The sequence below is a fragment of the Xenopus laevis genome, chromosome 7S (genome assembly GCF_017654675.1).
Source record: "Xenopus laevis strain J_2021 chromosome 7S, Xenopus_laevis_v10.1, whole genome shotgun sequence".
NCBI lineage: Eukaryota > Metazoa > Chordata > Amphibia > Anura > Pipidae > Xenopus > Xenopus laevis.
This window is the reverse complement of record NC_054384.1, coordinates 86696714-86719759: the sequence shown is the minus strand read 5'-3', so window position 1 is coordinate 86719759 and position 23046 is coordinate 86696714. Positions and strand designations below refer to the sequence as shown.

General features: G+C 38.3%; 1 protein-coding gene across 2 annotated transcripts in view; it reads left to right on the top strand.

The window, feature by feature from the left end:
* Positions 1–22170, top strand: part of LOC121396514 (tumor necrosis factor receptor superfamily member 26-like) — a 30480-nt gene extending 8310 nt beyond the window's left edge. The window contains exons 2-7 of one of the 2 annotated variants that reach the window (XM_041571484.1): positions 14553–14763; positions 15408–15536; positions 15874–16005; positions 17986–18067; positions 19659–19729; positions 21699–22170. In XM_041571484.1, the coding sequence (XP_041427418.1) occupies positions 14553–14763; positions 15408–15536; positions 15874–16005; positions 17986–18067; positions 19659–19729; positions 21699–21823 (750 nt within the window). In that variant the 3' untranslated portion in view covers positions 21824–22170. Of the gene's footprint in view, positions 1–14552; positions 14764–15407; positions 15537–15873; positions 16006–17985; positions 18068–19658; positions 20053–21698 lie in introns of those variants that run through there. The other variant, XM_041571483.1, reaches the window with a different exon arrangement.
* The last annotated feature ends 876 nt before the right edge of the window (positions 22171–23046 follow it).

The following is a 23046-nucleotide window of genomic DNA, read 5'->3' as shown; positions in this document are numbered from 1 at the left end:
ATCAGTTGTTTCTCACTAGTCTGAGACTGTTAGTGCAAGTGTGTGAGTCAATGCAAGTGAAAAACTACGGTTACTGACCATTGCATCTGATGCACCGATTCACCTGCTAATATGTGTGTGCCCAAAACACGATTTGCTTATAAACTGGATAAAGATGGCCACATTGGCTCAGAGTTATGACTCTTATATTATTTCCTCTGCACCACATTTTTTCACCATCAGGCTATTTAAAAGTTTAGCTGACCAGTAGTTCTCTCTTTCAAGTGTATTAACTATTCCATTCCTAGATTTGTGTCTTTGCCATGAAAATATTTGTAGACATGTTGCTTGTGATGCCTTTAGCTTCTTGCCCCACCCTAAAAATATTTCTGTAGCCTGCAGCTATACAGCAATTGTGGAACTGTCTTCATTGCTTTAAATGACTCATGGGAGCACATTTACTAAGGGTCGAAGTGAATTTTCGAATGAAAAAACATCGAATTTCGAAGTATTATTTGGGTACTTCGACCGTCGAATAGGCCAAATTCACCTTCGATTCGAATAGAATATACTTCGAATACTCGACCATTCGAAAATTGAATTACTGTCTCTTTAAAAAACTTAGACTTCGACACTTCGCCACCTTAAACCTGACGAATTGCTATGATAGCCTATGGGGACCTCCTAGAACCTATAGCCAAAATTTTTTTTTGAAAATCGATCGATCGAACGATAAATTGTTCGATTCGAACGATTTCACCGAGTGGTCGAACGATTGTACTTAGAGCAAAAACGGGCAAAAAGATTCAAAAAGAAAAGTTCGACTATCGCATTTGGCCTATTCGATGGTCGAAGTTTTTTAACTTCAAAATTCGACCCTTGATAAATATGCCCCCTAATGTCTTTTGACTGGCATATTCCTTCAAATTTAACTCATAGTAATATGCCTTGTGATCATAAATAACCCTTACAGTTAACAACTCAATTTTACCCAATTACCACTCACAACTAGTTAAATGTTTATGCTTTTACTATACAAAACCATTAACTTGTTGCTATGGTATACTAAACTGTAGCAACCTCGACCCATGTCACCATGTGACTACATAAACTGCAACGAGTAAAAAACATTTTTTATGTTATTTATTTACCCAACAGCAGTACCTTTGTTATGTTTATACATAATAGCACAGATGTTTGTCACTGCAATTTGGTTTAAAACAGTAAAAAATAAAACACAGCAGGGGACTTGGCATATTACTTTATTCTCGGGTTTGTATGAGACGACTGGAAAGAGCCTGCAGCAAGCTTACATAGTTCAAGTAAAAACCACAAAAGCCCATAGAGAAATGAAAGTCAGCAATAAATGTGACACAACCCTGAAGAAAAGATTATTATTAGGCACATTGTTGTTTTAGATGACCTGTTCCTAATAATAATATGTACACAGTGTAGATGCAAAGACATTATTATTTTTAGGGACAGGATAATTAAAACAACAATGAAAGCATATCCAGCAATGTTTGTGATGAAGCTCAGTATGAATCAAAAAGACAAAAAAGACAAATAGTCTTTTCTATTTTTGGGGTGGCACAGGTTATATAATAATTAGAGATCTTTCATTGATATTGAATAAAACAAAATATGCAAAAATTCACTGCAGATTATACATTGCTCTTCGACTGCTTGCAGCAAATCAGCATATGAATAAGGATTACTCATCAACCTGCTGTTGTTTCACCATAAATGCGCAATATTCATCAAGCAACGCCGTCATGAATCAATTAACCTTCACAGTCAAATAACAGTATTAGAAATAACCAAAAAGCATGAGGATAACAACTGCCTTGACCTGGCCTGTACATGCCCAGGAGTAAGTACATTGCCTGTTTGATTTTGATATTCCCAACTCAATCAGATATGAATTATTATTAATTCAGCTGCAACCTAATTGTTTTTTTTTTTTAAATCTGCCCTGAGTATGTTGCTATATATATCTGTATCTTGCTTATAGAATCCTAATGGCGTCTGAGAGGCAGGGCAGGAACTAGGGGAGGTAGTAGAGGTTACCCCTAGTCCATGTTCACTACACTCTGTTGCTCTCCCCCTGCTACGGTGCATGCACAGTCGCAGCCGGGTGCATACTTGTGGTCACGGCCTGGTGTGCTTGCATGCAAGGGGGGCTTGGTGGCCAGCTAAGTTGCCTAGGGTGCTTGGACAGCTTGACCTGGCCCTCCTGAGAGGGGCAGAGGTGCATACTCACAATACTTGAATTACCAACAGCACCAAGGTGCAAGGGGTGCAATTATTCAGTGCAACACTCTAATATTCAGGGTGAGATGACCTACCAGAGAGTATCAGATTCTGTAAGAATTCAAAGTAATGGATAGCACACCCAATTTAAAGAAAAATAAGTAAATTTATTCCTTACTTTATTATAATTTTTTTGTTTATTATTTGTTTTTTGGAATAAATGTACTTATTTTTCTTTAAATTGGGTGTGCTATCCATTACTTTGAATTCTTCCAAATTTTTCTGGAGACCCTTATGGGGAGTCACCTATGGATTAGCACCCTGTAGCTCAATCTAAGGGTATGTGCCTTCTCTTTTCATTTTGCATAATTAACAGATTCTGGTACAGAGTGGTGCAGTTAACCACAATCCTTTGCTGCTTATAACTATTATTAAGAAAATGTGCATATCAGCACTGTTGCTCAGCTTAATGCAGGAGTGCACACATACCCTTTCACAGAAACAGGAAATTATAGATCAGGAAGCTACCCAAAACCAATAAGAACTTCTAATGCTTGTGTCTAGGGGGATATGCAGCTCGCGCAATCGCACCACTGGAAATGTCCCCCATTCCCGGAAGTGACGTACATGGAAGTGGCATCACCCACATGCGCAAACCTTTCCTGAAGCCAAAGGTTCGCACATCGATCCCGCTGAATTGTTCTGCGCATGCACACATCGGATTTCCATCAGAAATCGTTGAAAATCATCTGAAATTGAGGGAATGCTTAAAGGAGAAACAAACTCCTTATTTAAAAAAACCCTACCCCCCCACCCCACATAGATTCCCCTCCCTCCTCCCCCAGCCTAGCTGCTACCCTGGGCAAATGCCCCTGACTTTTTGCTTAATCCTGGATGCACATTCAGGGATCGAAGTTCCTGGCAGCCATCTTCTGGGTCTTCGGTAATCTGAGAATGAGACCGGCGGAGCAGCGCATTCACAGTTGGAGCAATTTCTCAGTTTGCGACAACTGCTCATGCGCCAAAATGGACAGAAATTGTTGAAGCGCCGGAAGAAGACACAAAGACCCGGAAGATGGCTGCCGTGATCTCCAATCCCTGAATCTGTAACGAGGGGTAAGTAAAACGTTAGGGGCATTGGCCCAGGGTAGCAGCTAGGCTGGGGGTGAGGAGGGAGGGGGTCTATGTGGGATAGGGGTGGTAGGTTTTTTTTAATAAGTGGTTTGTTTCTCCTTTAAGAGCAACAGGAGACCGGGGGACAGAGCCCAAAATCTGGTAACTCCCAGGTAAATAGGGAGGTTGACAGCTCTGCAAGGGGCACAAGTTGTGAAGAAGAAAGTAAGGGACTAAGTATCTTTTCAAATGGAATCAGTGCCTGCTTCATTTTTGTATTGTTTTACATTTTGCAATCATGTTTGTAAATACGCCCTAAATCATTACACACCTCGGCAACAGACAACTTTCTAAATGTGACTGGTTACATTTGTGTGACACTAGTTCCAAATAAACAAGTAAATAACAGGCAGATATTGCACACGGATTTATGGTATCCCTCTGTTGCTTCATTGCTTTTCATATTCATTGGCATGCAGCTGGCAGATGTTTTGAAATGAAGAATGTGGGGAAATGTAAGATTATACATGTGCAAAAATAATAAAAAGTCAAAATATAATAATTATTCATTAGACAGGTTACTACGCTATGATTTATAATGACTAGGTCAAATATGGATTAATCTTCGTTTGTGAAATTAATTTAAGGATTTTTGTTGCATGCACTGTGCACTCGCGCAAATAGTGGATGATGGGTTTGCCAAACCTATTCATATAATATAACTACATGCAAAGAAATTATTTCTTTTGCCCAGAGGAAAAAAATATTTCAGGGTGGTGGTGTTCTGCAGGCAGAAAAATATAGACTCATTGAAAACCTTATCTTGTACTATAGTTTAGGAAGTGTTATGAGAATAAAGTTTGGTATAATATAAGTACATAGCATAGTGCTTTTTACTAGCTCCATAATTTATGTTACAGTAAATGACTCGTTGACATCATCATAATACACTGGACTGAACTTACAGATATTTTTAGCATACAGAGCTGTTGTTTTGAGCAGAAATTCCAGTTCCTAATTTTCATTCACTTCCCCCACTGTGACAGTAACTCATTTGGTGCACTGAAGACATTTCTGTAGCCATGTATTATAAAATTATTAACATAGAAAATGCTGCACTGAATTAACACATACATTGAGGGGCAGACATAAGCTCGAGTGAAGAATTTGAATGAAAAAAAATTAGAATTTTGAATAATTTTTTGGGTACTTCGACCATCGAATTGGTCAAATTCGATCGAATTGAATGATTCAAACGATTCAAAGTAAAAACCTTTCAACTATTCGACCATTCGATAATCAAAGTACTGTCTCTTTAAAAAATACTTCGACTTCATACTTCGCCACTTTAAACCTACCGAGGTGCAATGTTAGCCTATGGGGACCTTCCCCAGCACTTTTCTACGTTTTTTATATTCGAATACAAATCCTTCTATCGATTAAAATCGTTTGAATCGCTTGATCGAAGCTTTTGCGCAAAATCCTTCAAATTCAATATTCAAATTCAAAGGGTTTTTACTTAGAGGGTCGAATTCGAGGGTTTATTAACCCTCGAAATTCCACCCTTGATAAATCTGCCCCTGAGTATGTGGAGTGCGTTGTTATGCTGGACCTTGTACTGGGAATGCAAGTTGGGTCTTAGTCTTCCTGGGAGACAAAACAAACCATCTTAGGGTTCTGTCATATCATGGCTCATGGATAACGTTGACCCAAGCACAGAAACCATTAACTGGCAAACACAAGACTATAAAGGCAGGGCGTTGGCAGTTAATTCCATACTTGTTCTTTCATGTTGTGTACCATTTTGCTCAAAGCATTAGGAAAATAATATTACATTTGAGTGTTGCCCTTCAAAGTCTTGCAGGGAATGACCCATTGTCATGGTTTATTAAGTTTCCCTTATCTTCTCAAGGAAATCATAGATGGGGCACAATGACAGTACATCATCCCTATAATAATAATGTATGTGTATGTGGTTGCTACTGAGAACAACCAATGAATACTGTCTTGCATTAGAGTCAATTATTTGGGGCAAGGATGAGCAAACTGCAGACCCACAGCTTGCCACCAATTACCCTTAGTTAGCCAATGGCTACAGTCTAGGCACTGCTGATTAAAGGGGACCTGTCACCCTAAGAAATAATTTCAAATTCTTTTCTATCATGTTAGTTGAGCAAAATAAACTTTACTTACACTGTATTTATTATTTACATTTTGTTTCCTTCTGTTTTGGAATTATACAATCACAGCAAGCAGGCAGCTGCCATTTTGTGGACACGGTTATTAAGGGAAATTATGTTTCACCCCAAAATCTCGTGTATGCACCAGAATGGGGGACCTAATGTCCATGTGCAGTGCCCTACACAATTATAGAGCCTGAGGAGGGGAGGGGGAATGTGAGGAGAGCAGCATCTAGGAAGTGCTGAATGGAAAGTGAAAGTAATTAATTGCCCCTCCTCTATGCCACGGGCATAGAGGCGGGGCAGGTAATATTTCATTGATAGTTTAGATATTTAAACACCTTTATAACAGGTATGGATGTTTTAATGAAAAATATTTTTAGGGTTCCATATTTGCAGCTGATCCGTTGACATTAAGGACGTGGACAAGTTTGTCTACCTGGGCAGCGTAGTAAGCAAGGATAGAGGAGCAGATGAGGACATCAGGAGCCGCATCAACAAAGCCAGGCATGCATTCAACACCTTACGTCCCATCTGGAACTCCACTGGCCTTTCAAAACAAACCAAAATTCTTATTTTTAACACCAATGTGAAAGCAGTCTTGCTTTATGGTTCAGAAACCTGGAGACTGACCATGACAACCACAAGTAAGCTCCAAACCTTCATCAACTGCTGCCTACGACACATCCTGCACATCAGATGGCCAGAGAAAACTTCCAACATCAGCCTATGGAAAAGATCAAAACAGATCCCCATCGACCGAGAAATCAGAAGAAGAAAGTGGGGCTGGATAGGCCACACCCTCAGAAAGAGTTCTGACAACATCACAAGGCAAGCCCTTGAGTGGAACCCACAAGGGAAAAGAAAAGTTGGCCGGCCAAGACAGACATGGAGGAGGTGCATGGAGGCTGAAATGAAGGCAGCCGGATGGACATGGGCTCAGCTGAAGAAGACCACTGCGAACCGAGTTCGTTGGAGGAGTGTCGTTGAGGCCCTATGCTCCCCGCTGGAGCAAACGGACTAAGAGAGATATTTAATTTGCAGAAGGACTTTCATTATGCAGCTTTTTATGTGTAGGTGACAGGTCCACTTTAAGTAATTAACTGTGTCATCTTTCATTTAAAACATGCTGTTATAGATGGAGCTTTAGATTTACACAAAACAGTCTAATAATATGCGATCATAGCACAGATAGAGAATATGTCAATTTCTCAGCAGGGTATCATTTTATCAGGTTTCTTATGAAAGCAGGCAATTCTCAGTATCTTATTTCCTGGGGACAGCATCATGGTTAATCACTTTTCCTGTAATTATATACTGGTAGATAAAACTAACACAAGAAGGCACATTTCTTTAGGCTCTCTAACCTGATATCATGTTTTGACCTATGTTCTGGCTAAGAACAAACTCAGGGGCATTTCCATTATCTATGGCTACTCCCTGCTTTCAGAGGTTCCCTTGTCTTAAAGGAGAAGGAAACCCAGTCGGCGCAAAAACCCTCCCCCCCTCCCGTGTGTTGCCCACCCTCCCTCCTCCCCCCTGGCCTACTTGTCCCGCTGGGCAAATGCCCCTAACTTGTTACTTACCCTGCTGCGCAGGTCCAGTCCAGGGAGTTCACAGGCAACACCTTCTTCCACGCGATCTTCTTCCTGCTTTGACCGGCATTTTGGAGTAGGATCATTTCGCCGGTACGGATCTACTGCACATGCGCCAAAAGTCACACTTCGTGATGCGAAATGCTCCTACTGCGCATGCAGGAAGAAGATCGCTTGGAAGAAGATGGCGTCGGTGAACTCCGTAGACTAGACCTGCGCAGAAGGGTAATAAGTTAGGGGCATTTGCCCAGCGGGACAGGTAGGCCAGGGGGGAGGAGGGAGGGTGGGCAACACAGGGGAGGGGGGGGGAGGGTTTTTTGCGCTGACTAGGTTTCCTTCCCCTTTAAGTCATGCATGAAATAATACCATAACCTTGTGGTCCGCAACCTTTTTTATCCAAGAGCCACATTCCAATGTACAAGAAGATGAGGAGCAGAAAACAAAGTGCAATAAAAACACAGAGTTGTTTTACAAGGAAAAAGACGTGATAGAAATGGTCACATCTTTTTGGTGCTTGCCCAATTAATGACTTGTCTGAGCTTGTCTTGACAGAGCGTAATGTTTAGTTTTACTTGTTAAAAAAAAGTAAGAAAGAAAATCTATTGGTTGTTGTCATGGTTACCTAAGTACTTCTTACCAGAAGCTGCTCTTGGGTTTCTTAGTGGTTTTTCTTTTTCCGGCAGCCACAGTGTTCTACTTTCTGAGCACTGCCATACTCAGCTTTTCCTGTTGACTGACTTCCCTGAACTCCAAAAACGTGCTATAGATGCAGATTTTCTTTAACGTCTAGTTTCTTTTTTTTTAACACTCAAGTAGGGAAATTACATCAAATACAGTATAGTGTGAAATAACACATTCATTATGTTGCAGTTTTAAAACTGCTAATATCTTAAATACTGTATATATATATATATATATATATATATATATATATATATACATATAGACAAATACAAGAGTCCTCTGCACTCAACCCATTATCAATATATTTAAGACAGAGACATTTTGTGCATACTGCTACTGAAAAATGCCTTACCCTTTAAACAAAACAGGGATTGTTTGTCCATATATTGCAATATATTTAAGCTGGCCAACTACGTCAAAGTCATCCCATATCTGGCCAGTCCTACGCTTAATTTTCATCTGATTCATTAAGAATTCAATTGCTTCATTATACATTTTACAAAGGGACTAAGTTTTACCTGCAACTTACTAGCTGCTTTCAAAGTAAAACTCCCAAACTTGGCTGCCCTTTTATTAGACACCAGTGGGATCACCTGACTATAGCTGGGAAGGGTGGGAGCTAAATGTATAATGAAGCAATAGAATTCTTAATGAATCAGATAAAATTGAGCGTAGGACTGGCCAGATATGGGATGACTTTGACGTAGTTTGCCAGCTTAAATATATTGCAATATATGGACAAACAATCCCTGTCTTGTTTAAAGGGTAAGGCATTTTTCAGTAGCAGTATGCACAAAATGTCTCTGTCTTAAATATATTGATAATGGGTTGAGTGCAGAGGACTCTTGTATTTGTCTATATGTATTTTGTGGTCACACCCTCATTGCACCCCCGCCTAATGGTTTTAAAAATTAGTGTTGAGCACAACTTTCCCTTGTTTGTTATTTATATATATATACTCTAATTGTTCTAAAAAGTTCTCAAATGAGCATTATGAGCAATTTTACATTCTTTTGTACAGCAAATGAATTTTCTAGATTATAAATTGTTCTTGAATTAACACAACCACAGGGTGATAAAGAAATCATGTTATTTCATCTAGCCTGACAGAAAGATAGGCTAATTTAAATATTTCAAAGTTATAAAAACAAAACAAATCGGCAGAGAAAATAAATAACAATAATAACTTTAATGCCAGAAAACATAATTACATAGCTTAATGGTGTGGGAGAATAAATACAGTATGGGGCAGATTTATCAAGGGTCGAATTGAAAATTTGAATTTGTAAATTGGAATTTAGAGTTTATTTTAGTGTAATTCAATAATAGTCCAAATTCAATTTGAGTTTAAAAAAATTTTAAATTCCAATTCAATGTACTGTCCTTTTAAGAATTTGAATTCGACTATTCACCATCTAAAACCTGCCGAATTTGTGTTTTAGCATTTTGTGTTGTTCGGTGGACTTTTAAAAAAATAAATAAATACATTTTTTTTCTACATTTTTTTGGTGAAAAAACTTGAATCGAATTCAATTAAATCCTATTCACCTGAATATAAAAAAATTTTATATATTTTTTAAAAAAAATAAATTTCGATTGATCGGTTATATTTCTTAGAATTTTGAGTTGATGGGAGTTTTTAGAAACTCCCATAAACTCGAAATTCGACCCTTGATAAATATGCCCCTATGTGTTCAAGTTTCAGATCATTCCTACCTACCCTCTGGAAATTATTGGACCCCAGAACATCCAATCATTTTAAGCCCCCCCCCATAACTTTGGGAATAACACATTTTCATAAACATATATTAAAACTGATCCTTGAACCATTTGCTTCTCTTTTCTGCCCCAATGGATCTGATTATTGGTGATAATGATAACTATACCATTACAGTACAGCAAATGGGACATGTTATCTAGAATCTCGGATCTGGGGTTTTCCAGGTTTTCCAGGCTAGGGGCCCAGTGTGATAAGAGGCAAATTAAGTATTTATTTAATTAGTATTTCTACTTTCTTTTATCTTTTTATTTGCTTTGCTGGGTCTAATCTGGTACACCTGTGGAAGAAGAAGGCACCAAGGGGCATATTTATCAAGGGTCAAATTTTGAATTGAAAAAACTTCGAAATTCGTATTCAAAAAGACCAACCGAAATTAAGTCAAAGGTCCCCCATAGACTAAAACAGCAATTCGGCAGGTTTAAGATGGCGAATGGTCAAAGTCGAATTTATAAAGAGACAGTACATGATAAATTACGATATTCTAATTTTAGATTTTTTTTTAAATTCAAATCGAATTTGGACTATTCCCGAGTTGAAGTACACAAAAAATAGCTCGAATTCAAATTTTTTTCATTCTAAAATTCACCTCGACCTTTGATAAATCTGCCCCTAATCCAACATAGAGAGCTCGGGTGCACATGTGCCTGTATCTGCATCTGGACCCAGCAGTAGTAGAAGGGGGTGTGGATGTAGCCTAGGGGTCATATCATTAATCTGCCACCTTACTTTTGCTTTAAACATGAATTTTGCCTCCTGTAAGGATTAATTACGTATATTTTAGTTTGGATTAAGTACAAGGTACAGTTTTATTATCACAGAGGAAAACAAAATACTCTAACTTATTTAAAATGGAAATTATCTCATTAAAATGGAGACTATGGGAGACGGCCTTTCTGTAATTCAGAGCTTTCTGGATGAGTTTTCTGGATAATGGATACCATACCTGTGCACATTGAATTCAACTGTGAGAATCGGATTTTTGGCTTTTTACAGGATCTCGCTGTAAGTAGGTTGTTGAACACATCTGTTTAACAAAGGAAGTCTTTTTTTATTTTTTCTTATAGTTTAGTTTTATATTTCTTTTATGTGAGCATGAATCGGTGCTATTCATGTGTGCTATGTGCTATTGATATACAGCATGGTTGAGCGTTTGTAGTAGGAAAACTGATAGGTAGAAAAAACACTGATAAGTCATTTATATCTCAAAATTATAGGAAAAAATATTTTTAAAAAAATAGTATGCATTCACAGGTGTTTGGAGAAATGCATGATCTTGTGCTCCTTATTACCTTTGTGCCCCTCTGGGGTCAAGCATAAACCCTACAGATTTTTTTTACACTTTACCTTATCCACAACCCCATCCGCGATCTGATGACCATCAAGAAACAGGAAGTGCTGTCATTGTAAACCGGAAGTAATATCAAAGATAGAGAGCTCATACCCCCAAACAAATACCTTTTGCGGTATCAGGTGCTATGCTGAAGGACCCACGCCTGCTTCAAGGGTCAGACAATCCAATGAAGAAAAGGTCAGCAGCACACTGAGAATTTGAATTAGTGTTAGATTTATTGAAACATCCAAAAATAGGGCATCGTTTCGGGCCACCTGAGCCCTTTATCAAGCTTAGTGTTACAATGTGGAATTGTAACACTAGGCTTGATTAAGGGCCTGGGTGGCCCTATTTATGGATGCTTTTTCAATAAACCTCACGCTAATTCAAATTCTCAGTGTGCTGCTGACCTTTTCTTCATTGTAAACTGGCAGGGACATCATTAGAAGTAGGCGTGATCAGAAAAAAGGGAGTTAAGCTCGCTATTGAGAAGACCCGCAACCCACAAACCTGGAGAACCTCCGACCCACGTCTATACCCGCTCCTGAAACTTCTACCTGCAACCCGCCGGGTGCCCGAGCTTCTTCAGGACTCTAGCATATGGATGGAAGTTGGGTATAAAAATGTCTCTTCGATTGCTAATGAGAGCTAAAGGGTTCCCTTGCACAAGAGGCCTCTGCAATTTATGCCTCATCCAACAAAATAGGGGCAACCTGCACATTGATACAAAGTATAAATACTGCCTGTCAATAATGAAAAAGCCATATAATGTCTGGTGAGTAGTAAAACACAGTGCTAATAATAAATGTCATTACTGTTGTTTGATATCCCCAAGGTACTTTTTGCTGTTTACAGTCCAGACTCAAGTTTCCCCAAACAGAGCTGCGTATTGTCAAAGTGTAAAAAAAAAAAAATCAGAGTAGCAAAACTGACCTGCTTTACACACATGCTATACGCAGTCATTATAAGAAATGCAAGTCACCTACGCAGTGTGATGTTTTTCTTTTTACTTTTATTTCATTCACAAGAAGTGAAATTGAAACTACAAAGATTCCATTAGTACAGGTAAGCTGAGTAACAGCTTTTCACCGAAAAAAGAAGTTTTCTCCCAGCACTTTTGCAATGACTTTTCTACTTCAGCAGTTTCTGAGATAAAAAAAAAAAACATCAGGCTGTTGGCTCTAAATACTGTATCTGTATGTATGTATGTATGTATCATACCTCCCAAAATTTTGGAAATAAAAAGAGAGACAAAAAAGTTGTTGTGCGTATTTTTTACCACACCTATTAATTTGGCCACAACCCTAAGAACCATGTTCATTTTACTAAATTTGGCAGGATTTGAAAGTTTGAACATGTTTCTGTGGTTTTTTTTTTCATTTTTCACAGTTTTGCTAATGAAGGTGAATTGCCCTTTAAGCTTTGAATCTAACTTTTCCCAAGGGACCTGTTATCTTATATTGTTACAATTACTTATTTTCTTATCTCGAAATTGTTACAAAAGTATCTTATCTGCTGCTGTGGCTGTTCTGAGCTCTCTGCCAAAAGGCAATTAAGTTAATACACAGAGAAATCCGCTTGTTTGGCGATGTCGCCAAATGAGCGGATCTCTCCCTGATATGCCCACCTTGATGTGGGCAATATCAGGCTGATCCGATCGTGGGCCCTAGGGCCCAACGATCGGATCCTAACGATGTGTGAGTCAGATGCGGTCAGATAGCGGGACCGTATCAACGAAGAGATGCAGCCACAATCCTACAGGATTTTTAGTCCCGTCCAATCGACATTTGGCCGACTTTCGGCCAGATATCGATCAGGGAAGCCCGTCGGAGGGCCCTATACACGGGCCAATAAGCTGCCAACTCGGTCTGTCTATGTGCAGAGAAAAACAGGACCTTCCAGTATAAACGAGGGACTGTGGTTTCAGCTGTCAAAAATGGGACTGTCCCTCTAAAAACAATGTGAACATGCCTGCCATTTTGCTAATACAGGTATGGGATCTGTTATCCAGAATGCTTGGGGCCTGGGATTTTCCAGATAACAGATTTATAATTTGGATTTTCATACCTATATATATATAAACCCAATATGTTGGTTTTGCTTCCAATAAGGATTCATTATATCTTAGTTTGGATCAAGTACAAGGTACTGTTTTATTATTACTGAGAAAAAGACAAATCTTTTTTTGGATCATTTGGATAAAATGGAGTCTATGGGAGATGGCGTTTCTGTAATTCAGAGCTTTCTAAATAATGGGTTTGGGATAATGGAGCCCATACCTGTACTGTACTTTATAAAGGCATTTTAATATACTGTGAGCTGTGGACATTGAGTATTCTGTTTTTCTAGTAAGCATTTGACCTGATAAAAGATGGAAGGTGGTGGAATGTTGCCATTTTTGTATTTTGCTTAAAACTTTATTTATTACATATGTGCTGACACTCTATGTTTTCTATTTAAGTAACTCATAATAATACTTTATTAATAACATAAATACAGTACTTTTTCTGCAGCGTTGCCACCCTCAGGGACATTGCCGATTTACTAACGGGTGCAGGCACCAATTCACAATTCAGTGGTCATTCGCACTCTATCACCGGGCGACTTTTTGCTCTGGCGAAAGGACACTACTCCGCAATTTCACTAAAATTCGGATTTTACTGAACGAACGATAGCCTGCAAAAGTCCTAACTTAAACTTTTTTTGGGTAACTGGTTTTCCCCATACATTTGCAAACATATGGAACATTCATTTCACAGTGGGCTCATGTGTAGGGCATTAGAGTAACTCTATTGTCTTTATTAAGGTTCCCTGGACATGTGTTTTAAAAAGTGTAATTTGTAAGTATATGCACCAACATTTAACATAAAGACGTCCATACAACTTTAAATTTCCCGTCCTATGCAAACTGATGCCTAGATGCCTAGTGAAGTTTTTCTAGGCAGAAATGAACGCTATCTTCACTATCAAATGCTCGCATTGCCGAAGTAACACTAGCGAAAAGTCGCCAGCGTTCGGCGCCCACAACGAAACTCCAGAATTTGTGTCTGGCGAAGTGTAGCGATAGGTGCAAAGCAGTCGCTGTCGATAATTTGCCCCATAATCCCTTTTTATGCACGTTTGTAATTGGACACATGTATGTGGACACCCATCGTATGCCTTCCTGACACCTATAAGGACATATGTGCTATTTGTACATATTATATGCTTTGGTCTAGTAACGCTTAATACATGTTAAATTTTGTGGCAACTTCAGTTGGTACAAATATCCATTCATTTTAGTTGTCCCAAGCAATATCCATCAGTTGTGCGCTCATAGGGGCATATTTATTAAAGAGTGAAGTTAGAGATCACCACAGTGCACTAGAGTGAAACTCTCCATTCATTTCTATAGGATTTTTGAAAGAGTATTTATCAATGGGTGAAAGTGAAATTCATCCTTTGACAAATACGCCTTTAAAAATGCCATAGAAATGAATGGAGAGTGGCGGGATTTCACTCTGGTGCACTGTGGTGATCTCTAACTTCACTCTTTGATAAACATACAAATGGGTCTGTTTGATTCTGAGATATGTGATTGATATCATGGATGTGTTGGTAAGAACAGAAGCAGCAGTTATTTTCTATTATCTCAACAGGCAGCTGTCACTGAATCAATGTTACACACAAGTGCAAGGAACCAAAACCAGGAGAATAAAATGGAGTTCCATTTGAATAATTCTAAAATACATTGGAAGGTCCTAGGAAAAATCAACAGATCTAAAAGATCTTCTGCTGAATCGTGCAATGGAAATGCCACTTTGTTTTATGACCAAGCTGTCAGGTATTGCTGTAAAAAGTGCCCAGCAGGTAAGTTCTGAGCCAGAATCACCCCTGGCTGTTCTATATAACTGCTTTTACACAAACAGGGATATTGCTTTATCATTAACATGCCATGGGCCTCCACTGCGCGGCCCCTACAGCACCTCAACCAACCACCCCCCATGCCAATAACATATTGGTGTAAACTTGCCCGATTTCCCCCAGTACCCCTGTGAGCCAGTCCAACGCTGATAGCATCCCAACATTTACTCCAGAAGGAATTCTGGGGAAAAGACCCTGGATCTTTCCAAGTAAAAGTAGTAGAGGTCCTACAGAAGTCAATGGGAGCTGCGCTGATCCTATTGGAACATTTTTTTATAACCGTTCAGACTTTTAGAGGTTTTTAGATTTCTTTTTCTATTTTTTATCAAAGCAAAGGGTCTTTACTTTGCTTAGATATCTACTGTTTATTATATTAAAGCAGATATAAGTCGTATCCCAATTTTAGCTTCCACTTTCAATAGAGCACTGATTAGTCCTTTAGTCGGGAAAACTTAATGTATCCAAAGCACTAGCGCTGCAATTAAAAGTGTAAAAATATAAAAAAATGTATTTAAAAAATGTTATTATGTATCCACTTCCATTTTCACTGTGGCAGATACACTTATTTTGATTTTTTTCATTCATTTTAGGGGAATATGTTGGCACTCCATGTTTATTTCCTGGAGGAGAGTCAAAATGCATAGCATGTGGATCTGGAACTTACCTGGAGCATCCAAACTATTTATCCAGATGTCGAGCCTGTCACTATTGTCATATCGGTAATAAAAACAATTGTTTTTTCTACAACAGACTCTTTAACTCTTATAAATCAAAGTATAATATATTCTAATATATATTATATATAGTGTTATTTATTAACTTTGATTGTGCCATTACACATTTGGGAGTAATTTTTCAATGTTTGAATTGTTTTTCCCCCCACAAATTGTTTTGCACTAAAGCTCGATAATTCAAATTATGATTTAAGAGCAAAAAAAAGAAAAAATAGTAGAGCTTAAATGTAAGACTTCAGCATCTAAATGAGTTATAGGCTCCAACTGATTATTTAATGAGTAATTCTTTTCGGACATAATATCTAAAGCTTTTTTTTTGCAGAGACTCAGATTATAGCAAAGAACTGCTCAGCTACTGCTAATACCCAGTGCAAATGTAACGAGGGAAGATACAGAAAAGAAGAACAATGCCTTACCTGCACAAAATGCGTAAACAGAGAAACACTTAGGAACTGTAAGTAAACAAATGCAAATGAAACATTATAAATTGTTAAATAATCACATATTATGCAGAATGGCATTTTACCATACAGTTAAGATGGCCATAGATGTGCAGATTTTAGCCTCATATCATCCGACCTGCAGCTAACCATTCAGATTCAATAAAGTAGGGAAATAACAAAACAGACAATGTTCTGACCATGACAGCAATCGCATGGAAGTAATGTCCGACTTGTGGCCGACAAATAGCAGTGACGTCTTTATGGTTTTATTTAACGTTTAAATGTTTTAAGCATGGTGATCCATCCAAATAAAAGATCTATAAAAACCAGGGCCTGAGCTTTGCAGGTAACAGATTCATTATTACAGGTACTAACTCTTTTATTCAAAATGCTGGAATTTTCCTGATAATGGAGTCTTTATTTGATTGGGACACTTGCTGAGATTCAGGGAAATTAGTTGCCCAGGGACAAATCTCCTCTTCTTCGGGGCGACTAATCTCCCCGTACTGCCTTCCCGCCAGCTCTGAGCTCCGAGTGCCATCCTGCTGGCAATTTACATTTTACCCGGCGGGAAGGCAGTTTGGGGAGATGAGTTGCCTCGAAGAAGAGGAGATTTGTCGACGGGCGACTCATCTCCCCGAAACGCAACGTGTGTCTCTGCCCTCAACTCTACTGCAACAAGCTTAAAAAAATAGAATTATCTAAAAAAAATAATTACTCCTAACACCCATGTTTTGTAAATTAGGTTAGTGATATAAAACATGCAAATAATCACTGTTTTAATTATGAAGCCCAATCATCATGCTGTTGTAATCAGAGCAGCTTTCTCATAGACCACTCCCGATCCCCCTTTTGCGGCAGGTAGGAGAGGGTACTGGCCACATTCAGTGGCAGCAGAGTGCTCCAAATGGTCAGTGAAAAAGAAGTCCAAAGACTCCAATGGGTGAAAAAAAAAAATCCGGTGTCCCAATCGTTCTGGATAACAGGTCCCATACCTGTATTACATTGTATTACTTTGAAACTTCAGTAACAAAGCAGCTACTGTTTTTAGCAAGGGGACCAAAATATATCTGCATTATACTTTCTATATGTAAGATCTAACCAGGCAGCCTGTTTGCCCATCAGTTGTGCATTGTAGTGCAATTTTAGACAAAAATCTGTGTGCACGGACAGATGAATTACAACTTTTGCCAAAGTTTATTTTTTTGGGGCTAAATCAGCTGTTTCTCCACCAGTGAAAAATATCTGGTGAAGAAACTGTTGATGTAAAATCAGACCCTACCCAAGAAAACAAATCACCCTCCGTCCATGCTCCTGGGCCTCTCAGCAGCCCCTGATCAACTGCTATTAATATAATTCCCATTTCTGACGAATTTGCTTTGGTACATTATCTTATTTCCAAATTTGCTAATGAAGTAATTTTTGTATTTTTAAGATAGTACAAATGGAATCATTATAACATGACGCTTTCATACAATGCTGACAAAACCATGTAACAATGGTATTTAGTCCGTCAGCAGAAAAAGGATTGCACATTTTATCATTTAGACCAGTGAGCTGGAGTCTTTTAAAACATTTCTAATTCAAAACGTACATTTTTCTGCAAACAAATAATATTAAATTGCATATATACAGCATTTGCAACTAAAAATGCCAATGAACAGTATTACATAGTTAAATATGACATTTTTTTTATTCCTAATGGTTCTATTTTTTCCATTTTTGACTTTTTATACACAGCCCATAAATATTCCAGTAAGTCAAAATGCATGGCAGAGGCTTTAGTAGTGAGTTTTGCAGGTAGTAGTAGGAATCAACAGTCGCAAGTGTTTGAATTTCTTTCCTTTGCTGACATCTTCTGGTCAAAGTAAGAAATTGTTCATGTGTCCTGCCACGCATATAGCAATATGAAATGCAACCTAGAAGCATGCATTTGTCGTTTTAATCATGCACTCATGATTATAAAGTACTATTGTATGTGTGCATTTTAGGTTCACAGAATAAAGACGCAGAGTGCGGTCAGTGCTTGTCTGGATTCTACGAAGATCAAGACAAATGCCAGCCTTGCCCTCAGTAAGTCTGTCTGCCTGTTGATAAAACAGGGTATAGTTTTATAACTATGCACATATACTCTATAGTTAGTATAGATATGGGTATATATCATTTATGTGAAAGTAGGGAGGGGTGTGTGTGTATGGATGTTCGGTTTTCATTTGGAGGGGTTGAACTTGATGGACTTTGTCTTTTTTCAACCCAATTTAACTATGCAACATATAGGAAATCTATTTATAGAATATACTTATACAGTTCAGTTACGTTAAGTAGGTAATTCTTACCTTTCTGCATACTCCTACCAGCAGCTCTGTTTGCTAAGGACCATTAAATCTATAGAAGGCCACTGTACCTTCACTTATTTTTCCTTTGTTTTGTGCAGTGCTTCTCTGCTTTTTCTTTATAGTGGGACAATTATCCAACCTACCCTGCATTCCTGGACCAGATTAGATTAGAGCAGGGGTCCCCAACCTTTTTTACCCGTGAGCCACTTTCAAAAATAAAAAGAGTTGGAGAGCAACACAGGCATGTACAACATTCCTGGGGTGCCAAATAAGGACTGTTATTGGCTATTTGGTGGCCCCTATGTGCACTGGCAGCCTACAGGAGGCTCTATATAGCAGTACATCTGGTTTTTATGCAACCAAAACTTGCCTCCAAGCCAGGAATTCCAAACTAGGCACCTGCTTTGAGGCCACTGGGAGCAACATCCAAGGGGTTGGAGAGCAACATGTTGCTCACGAGCTACTGGTTGGGGATCACTGGATTAGAGTAAAAGAATGATACTCTATAAAGAGCTATGAACTATGGCTAGCCATACATGGCAAGGCCAAGCAGCAAGAACAAGCATGACCTTGTACAGGGTCATACCACATACAGTTCAACCACCTTACCAAAATCTTAAACTTTGTTTCTACCTGGTGCTACTCATGTCACGGTCCGGTATGCAGGGTAGCCAGGTACATGCAGTGCTGTATCCAGAGGGCTCAACTGTTGAAAAAAAACATGGTGCTATGATCCTGTTTTTTTTAAATTTATTTGTAAAGAAATATACTTTAGTTCATATGGGAATGTCAAAACACTGCTTCCACCAACGCCAAGTATTATTTCTTCTCATTCACTTGAACACAAAGTGCCATGTTTGACCAGTGTATATCAATAGTGCCCAGGGGGAGTAATAATTATTTGCAGTTGGATATAGGCTTCTAGGGATGCACCAAAATCCAATTTTTTGAGGTTCAGGCAAAACCCTGAATCTTTCATGAAGGATCCTGGACAGAATCTGATTGCACATGCAAATTAGAGTAAGGAAGGGGTAAGAAGAAAAAAAAATCACCGTTTACTTGTTCAAAGTCATGTGATTTTAAGGCTTCGGATTCGGGTTCGATCAGGTACTTGGATTTTGCCAAATACAAGTCATACGTGTAAAAAAAAAAAGGCTGAATTCTGAATTTAGTGCATCCCTAAAACTTATATTTCATTATTGTAATGTTTTTTCTTCCCTTTTCATAGGAACAGCATTATATATAGATAGATATGCAATTAGCACTAATATATATAAATAAATGTACGTCCCTATATGCATTCAAATATTCATTCATATTGTCCTTAGAACATTGCAGAAACCGTGTGAAAATCAAACAGATGTCACTTGCACTATACTATGTAGTCCATTAAGTACAGGTAAGTACGTAAAGACTATAGTATTTTTGGCACACAATGAAAAATTTGTAAACATCAGATCTCACTTAAATGCAGTAGATGGTCACCAGCAGAAGTCAGGGAAGTCAGGAGAACAAACTAATGCAGATGGTGCCCTTGTTGGAACCGAATGGAGGAACCCAACATTAAGAGGCAGAAGTGCCACCCACTAAACCACTGTAGAATTCTAATAATAATAATAATGAAATACTAGGCCAAAACAGTTGCTGGCAAGTGATTTTCTGGCCTTCCAGGGCTAAATAATTACTAGAATAATGGCCTAATTAATACAACCCATTGCTACAGACAAGGGGAGACTTGTAGTTGAATACAGATTGTATTGGTTGTTGCAGTTGAACTTAGTAACAGATTTATTCATTGTCAATAGTAAAGCTTCTCCAATTTTCCAAATAGTTCACACAATTCCCATTATCAGAAATGATAGAAGGATTGTCAGGCTGCCTAGCCCTTCCTGCTGCCTATCTTCTTGATACTCTTCCTCAGATCAGGAAGTTTATATGTTTTCTTGGTTTTTGGCACAGGATAAAGCATGTATTAGAGCAGCAGGAACTCTCTAGACCAGGGATCCCCAACCTTTTTTTTTACCGTGAGCCACATTAAAACGTAAATAAAAGTCGGAGAGCAACACAAGCATGCAAAAGTTCTTGGGCTGTGATTGACCATTGGTTGCCCCTATGTGGATTGACAGCCTACAGGAGGCTCTGTTTGCCAGTACACCTGGTTTTTATGCAACTACAATTTGTCCCCAAGCCGAAATTAAAAAATAAACACCTGCTTTGAGACCAATGGGAGCAACATCCAAGGGGTTGGTGAGCAACATGTTGCTTATGAGCCACTGGTTGGGTACCACTGCTCTAGCCCTAGTCCCTATTCACTTGTATGGTACCTCCAGGATGCTCAGCTAACTACCTGCCTCTGTCTCTCACCACCTACAAAGAGCTCTGCAGAGTCTCTATATATTATCTATATAGGACAGATATCCAGCTCAATGTCAGTACGTCTCTGAGATAGCTTGCCTCAGGCCCCTTGACATCATTGTCAGTTTTTTCTATATCAGCCGAAAGAGGAGATGCACTACTCACTACCTTATCTAAACTTTTTATGGCAATCCCTTCCTTCCTATTGTATCCAAAAGCTTCTAATTGGGACTCCCTCCCTTACATTGCCACCTAGTTACTAGACCTTGTAATGACCATTAAACAAACAAGTATTCATTAACCCATTACATGAATGACACAACCAAAATTGTTATCATAATATATTTATATTGAGATGATCCAGTGCTGTACAGATATATTCACAGCAATGAGAAGTTCCAAGTAAATTGTGGTTATTCCTCCTTCTCATTGCAGATGCAAGGTTTGCTTCATTTCAGTTTGCTTCCTTTCATGCAACCCATAACAGAAGGAGAAAACTTGCTCACAGTGTTAAATAATAGAAAAATGTAATGAAAGGGGCAAAGCAGCGGAGTGTGCCCATAGCAACCAATAAGGTGATTGCTTTAAAAACACTGATCACTAAGTGCTATCTGTTGGTTGGTTGCTGTAGATGACCAGACCTATAGCAAATTTTGCACCTTTTATTACATAACCCCTAAATCAATATATTGTAATCGCAGGGACAAATTAATGCCAAGTCAATATTGAATATAGGGATACTTATAATACTATGGGGTTATGAACAAAACTAACAGGGATAGACTTTGCTTTGGTCTAGTATTGCATTAATCATATTGCACTGGATCCGTAAAGTAACTGCTGATTGGTTGCTATGGGTTACTAGATCTGGGTAAGCCCTACTATGCTATTGTCAGAGGCTAAATTACTCTGAGTATTATGATAGAATAAGATAAACTTGAACACCATCTGTGAAGATATAATTATACCATAATAATATAAACATCAGCCATAAAAATCAATTTCTTTCTCAGTTTCAGAGAATCTGTATGTCAGGTGCAGTTTGATTGGAGTTCTGGCTGTTTTACCATTTGTATTTCTTCTTTACTGTTGCAAAAGAAAAAAGGATTCTTTGGGTAAGACAGCAGAAGTTGTATAATAATACTTCCTGTAATATTAATTTTCCACGCTAAATATTTTAAATTACAATGGTAGGCCATGCATGTTTGTGAATCTGTCCATGTAAATTAAATAAAGGGGCCATGAGAACAAGATGTAAAATCACAATCTTAGTCCTGGTCTGTGACTACTCTACCTGCTGTTGCTGTTATCGTACACATAACTTATTTATTATTATTATTATTATTATTATTATTATTATTATTTTTATTCTATTAATTTAGAAAGCACCAACACAATCCACATGTTCCACTTCATAAAGACATATTATTATTAAAGGAGAACTAAAGCTTAATTAAAGAAGTAGCTAGAAATGTTGTACATTAAGTTTTGGGCTTCTGTATCAGCCCAAGACAACCACAGTCCTTTAGCAGTAAAGATCTGTGCCTCCAAAGATACCCCAGTAGCTCCCCATCTTCTTTTCTGCTGATTCACTGCACATGCTCTGTGCTGCTGTCAGTTACTGAGCTTAGGGACCCACTCACAATATACAGTACATATAGAATATAAATGTCACAATATATGACATATGGATTAGTAAATTAGCAATTTAGAAACCAGCAGAACTAGCATCAAAAAGTAATAATCAGCCCCATAGCATCATCTTATATTCTCAATAACTGCTGAGTACACACTGAGCATGTGCATGTCACAGACACTCCTTACAAAATCCAAGATGGGAAACTCCTGTGACAACTTTGAAGGCCTAGAATAGATTATTACTGCTACAGGATTTCTGAATCTTTATGCTGGTTCAGAATGTTCAATATATTTAGTACTAACTTTTAGGGTTTGGTTCTCCTTTAAGTCTCAGATCAGCAAGGTGGGATTAGAGAAGCCTGATGAGTTATTGTGAAAACAAAGGAACTTTATAAGAGCACTAGTACTAACATATTAGTATGTAAAATGTTAGTGTGTACATTTGGTGGAAAAGTTGAGTTTTTAAAGAAATATAAATGGGGGAGTGTAATATTAGTCGCTAACACAAAACTCATTCGCAAATTCATTCGCAATGCAAATAAATGTTTGCAAAGTGAATAATGTTGCCTTGGGAACCTTTTAGTAGGATAGCTATTGTGAATTTCACAGTTTGCACATTAGGGGCAGATTGAATGAATAGTTCGAATGCAAAAATATTCGAATTTCGTAGTAATTTTTTGGGTACTTCGACCATCAAATTGGTCAAATTCGATCGAATTTGAC